Source organism: Athene cunicularia, unplaced genomic scaffold (assembly GCF_003259725.1).
Source record: "Athene cunicularia isolate RWA unplaced genomic scaffold, athCun1 SCF_1, whole genome shotgun sequence".
NCBI classification, from domain to species: Eukaryota; Metazoa; Chordata; class Aves; order Strigiformes; family Strigidae; genus Athene; species Athene cunicularia.
Window position 1 is genome coordinate 1,025,084 of NW_020799155.1, and position 4,228 is coordinate 1,029,311.

General features: G+C 36.4%; 1 protein-coding gene across 1 annotated transcript in view; it reads left to right on the plus strand.

Annotated features, from left to right (window-relative positions):
* Window positions 1-3,807: 3,807 nt before the first annotated feature.
* Window positions 3,808-4,228, plus strand: part of FREM3 (FRAS1 related extracellular matrix 3) — a 55,370-nt gene continuing 54,949 nt past the window's right edge. The window contains 1 exon segment of the mRNA XM_026866960.1: window positions 3,808-3,868. Within this exon segment, the coding sequence (XP_026722761.1) occupies window positions 3,808-3,868 (61 nt within the window).

The following is a 4,228-nucleotide window of genomic DNA, read 5'->3' on the forward strand; positions in this document are numbered from 1 at the left end:
TCAGGCAGTGCAGAAATCAAATGTAAGTTCATTAGGAAATGTGAAAGGGCTTTTACAAACATTTTTTAAAAAAAAAACCTCAAAAGTATATGCTTTAGATGGAAGTTGCAGCAGATCTTCTTCTGACTGTGTGGCTGTTCATTTATACGGCCAGATCATCCAGATTCTAGGGGCTGATTTATCTCCAGGCCTTGTTCTCTGCTGCATGGTTATGTACCCTGAATTTAGGGAAGGGTCTTCAGTGATGCTTTCTTTTTTTTTTTTTTTTTTTTTTTTTTAACTTGTATGAGTATTTTAAAATTTCTTTAGAATACAACAGAAGAAACAATTACAGTAGTGCAATTCTAAGATCTTAGCCTGGAACTGAGGTTTATAAACTCGTTCTAGTTCTTGAGTTCTTAAGGACTACAGTGTTGCCATCCCCAAAGTCCTATAAATCTGCTGAGTTTTAGAAATCAAATTTGTACATATGTACGCACTCACGTTTATCTATACACAGAGAGCTTATCAGGATAACAGTTCCCAGCAGAGAGCACTTCAGAATGTACAACAGCAGAATTTCAACATCTTATTTTACCAGAATAGGTACACATATTTCATAGTACGAGATCTTGCAGATCCACTCTATTTTCTTCAAGGGTTCTTGTTTCCCTGTGGACTGTAAAGTGTAGTAAGTCTGCTGCCTAAAAGTGCAGGTACAAGTGTGCTCTCATTCATCTGTGCCATGATACAGTATAGCTTAATATCTTCTGCAGACAAATGTGACGGTGTGGGAACTACTTTTTTTTGGAGGGGGGGTGGGGGCAAAGCCCATACAAAATTCAAAGGCAGCATGCAGATAAATATCAGTATGCCTGCAGAATCCCCAGGTGCACAGTGCCAGGGACTGCTGTACTACTTGCTGCCTCTAAACAGGGGTGTTTGGCACCTCATGCGCAGGCAGAAGTCAGATCACACAGCAAAAACTCTCATAAGATATGGAGCAGGGTCCTGACGTTTCCAAACCAGGGCATCTCCTCTGCATAAGGGAGCCCTTGCTGACTTTTATCAAAAGCATATTGAATGAAAGTAGCACCGGTATGCTCAGCCTTGCAAAGCAGTGCTTGACTGACACTAGTACTATGGAATTGAGATCTAATTGCTTCCAAGATGGGGAACAGATGTCTAATTTGGTCATTGCTGCATCTCCTACTGCCATTCACAAATGAAACAAATACATTAAAAGAAAACCAAAGCAGGTGTAGTTATGCACATAGTGAAATGGTTACATTCATTAGTTTAATTCAATAAATTACTTATTTTTAGGCTTTTTAAAGATTCATTCATGTCTTCCAATTTGAATATCTTTGAGTCCCTTCCCTCCAACATCTCCATCAACCCAAGAAAACATTTCCTCTTACTTCACTTCAAGATGTGATATACAAAAAGATGGATTAACACTAGTAGCTGAGTAATTTATTTTTTTAAAACTTGAAACCAAGCTAGATGTTCCAAACCGCTGAACACCATTCCAAAACATTGAAGGGTCCAGTCAGTAAGACTGGAGGCTTAAACTGGAGTAAGCTGAAGCCATACAACCAATAGTGAATTCAGAGACAAGTGGGCAACAAATTCCAAGGTAAGCAAAAATATTGATCTATTGTTGTATCTCTGTATTTTTCCACACATTTAACTGATGCTTTGTTAAGACTTGCTTATAATGCTCATTGTTAAGCATGAGAAATAACCATCAGAAAGAGTTTTTGGAAGACATACTGTCTGTTTAAAGTGCTCACACATCACTTATGTAGCAAATATTAATTCAAACAACTTTCTAGTTTCAATTTTATGTGTATTTGTGTGACTGAAAAAGGATCTTGGTGCAATTACTGTTAAGTCTAGTTCTGTGGAAAGCCTGCTGTATTGGACTGCAAGTCACAATTTCCATAGTAATTGGCTCTGAAACCTTAACTCTCAACACATCAGAGGTTTGCCAGTGTGAACTGTCAGATTGGCTCAGCCTACTTGGTTATTAGAGGTCAACGTGTGCATCAGTGCTTGTGTATTCAAAATTAGAGTTGTGTGATTTTTAAGGAAAATTGATTCAGAAGGGAACAGTTGCAAGGTGTTCCTTAACTCTGCTTTTTTAAACACAATTTGTCAGCGTAACACTTTAAGATATACTATTTCTAATGGAACAGGTGGAGATTTTCCAGCTTAATGAACCCTCCAAGCAGCTGGTTTTGCTTTCCTTTTTTTTAAAAAAAAAAACCCAAAACAAAAAACAACACCCAAAACAAACAAACAAAAACAACAAAAAAAAAACACCAAAAAAAACCCACACAGCCTTAGAACTTGAGGACTTAGTGTGTATGTTGGGCTGCAAGGTTTGGACTGTCTCCTAGCTATGAATGCCTTATGCTCTTATGTGAAAGTAGAACAGAAATGTTATTGAGCCTAATTTGGGATTGGGAGTATTATTAAGAGATATGTAGAGCATAGAGAAAAAATGGGCAACTTCCACTTTTTTAATTGTAGTTATGCTACAGTAAAACTGGACTAACATGATAAATCAAGATTTCTAGAATCTTTCACTGATATCAAGAATCCATGTTTTTTTGACTGTCTGATCTCTACCATTAGTCATAACTTGCTTTAATATTGAAAGTGGGTTTTTTAACTGGAATATGACTGCAGGAAGGAAGACACTTGACTGAGGCACAATGAAGCCACATGGGCAAGTCTTTGTCTGCCTTTAACAATTCTTTGAATTTGATTCTAAATAGCTTCTACAACTACCATTGATCCAAAACCCATCAAAGGCAACAGAAAGGTTACTGCAGGACTTAGAGGGCTTTGAATCAGGTCATAAGAGCTGGAAAAACAAATACTCCTTTTCTGCAAAAAGCATTTCCACCAACTTTAACATGTAATATGAGCACATATTTCTACATGCTTATAGGACTGGCTTCAGTGACATAAAGACGAAATATTTTCAAAGCTAGTGAAACAGAAAGAGGAGAAAACAACTCTTATACTGTGCACAAGTCAAGAATAGGTATGAGCAAGGCAGTAAGAACCACTGCATATAGCTTGGATTTAGTTTGTCAACACTTTATTGTCAGGTTTCCATAACTTCATAAAACATAATCTATTTTTTTTTAGTGTGCGTGGTTGTATTTCTGATAACTATACTACCTCACAACAAACTGAAAGATAGAAGTAGGTTGAGAACAAATAAATGGGAAAGCAATTCCTTGGTTTCTCCTGCCCAACACACTTCTGTTCAATTACAATTTTTATGTAATTTCTCATTCCATTTATTTTAATGGGAACATTTGTCTTACCTTCCAGGAAACCTGATGGCAACAACATACAGTAATTCAGTTTTACATGGACCTTGTGTACTGGCACTGTTCCTTATAGAAGAAATGCCTAGATTTGATTAAGGATGGAAAAAAAATGCAAATTTTGTGAACTTTGCATGTTTGTGTATAGATGTACACACATGTTTCACTTGGGTTATTAGTTTCACTGTTCTACCAAAGAACAGAATTTGGCATGTTGACTTTAAGTCTATCAAGAACAGAAAACTCCTTTCTATCTGTAAGTGATTATTCAGCAATGTCTTTGTTACTGAGTAGTCCAGTTATATTTGCCCAGGAACATCCCATTGGCTTAAGGAAAATAAGCTGTATAGATTTGTGTTCCTGAAAGGACAAGTCCCAGTAAAAGCTCATAAGTGTTAGCCATGCCAGGGGCTCAGTCCTCACTCCAGAGAACACTTTCATGGAGGTCAGAACTGCTGTCTAGTGTACATGGAAACTTATGTATGAGAAAGTTCTTGTGCTTAAAAAAAGTGCCATTGATGAACCAATAGCAGATGATGGTATAGACCTTGTACTAAACCAGAGAAGTGTACTTGGTCTCCCTAGGCACTTTTATATTTAAGTATGTGTTGATGTTGATAAAGATATTGGAACACACCTAAGAATGGAAAAAAAAAAATCCTATTTTATGGTAGTTAAGAGTGGGTAAGCAATTAATTTTCATGCACAGTGGGACTCAATAAATTGCTGATATTTTCCTGAAGAATTAGAGGGGGAAAAAAAAAAAAGACAACCCATGAAATCATAAAGCTTTAAGCAACTTGTCCCTTTAATGAAACAGTAGGCTAAATGTCAAAAATGTAGTAATGCCAACAGAAACCTTTTTTTTTTTTTTTTTTTTTTTTTTTTTTTTTTTTTTT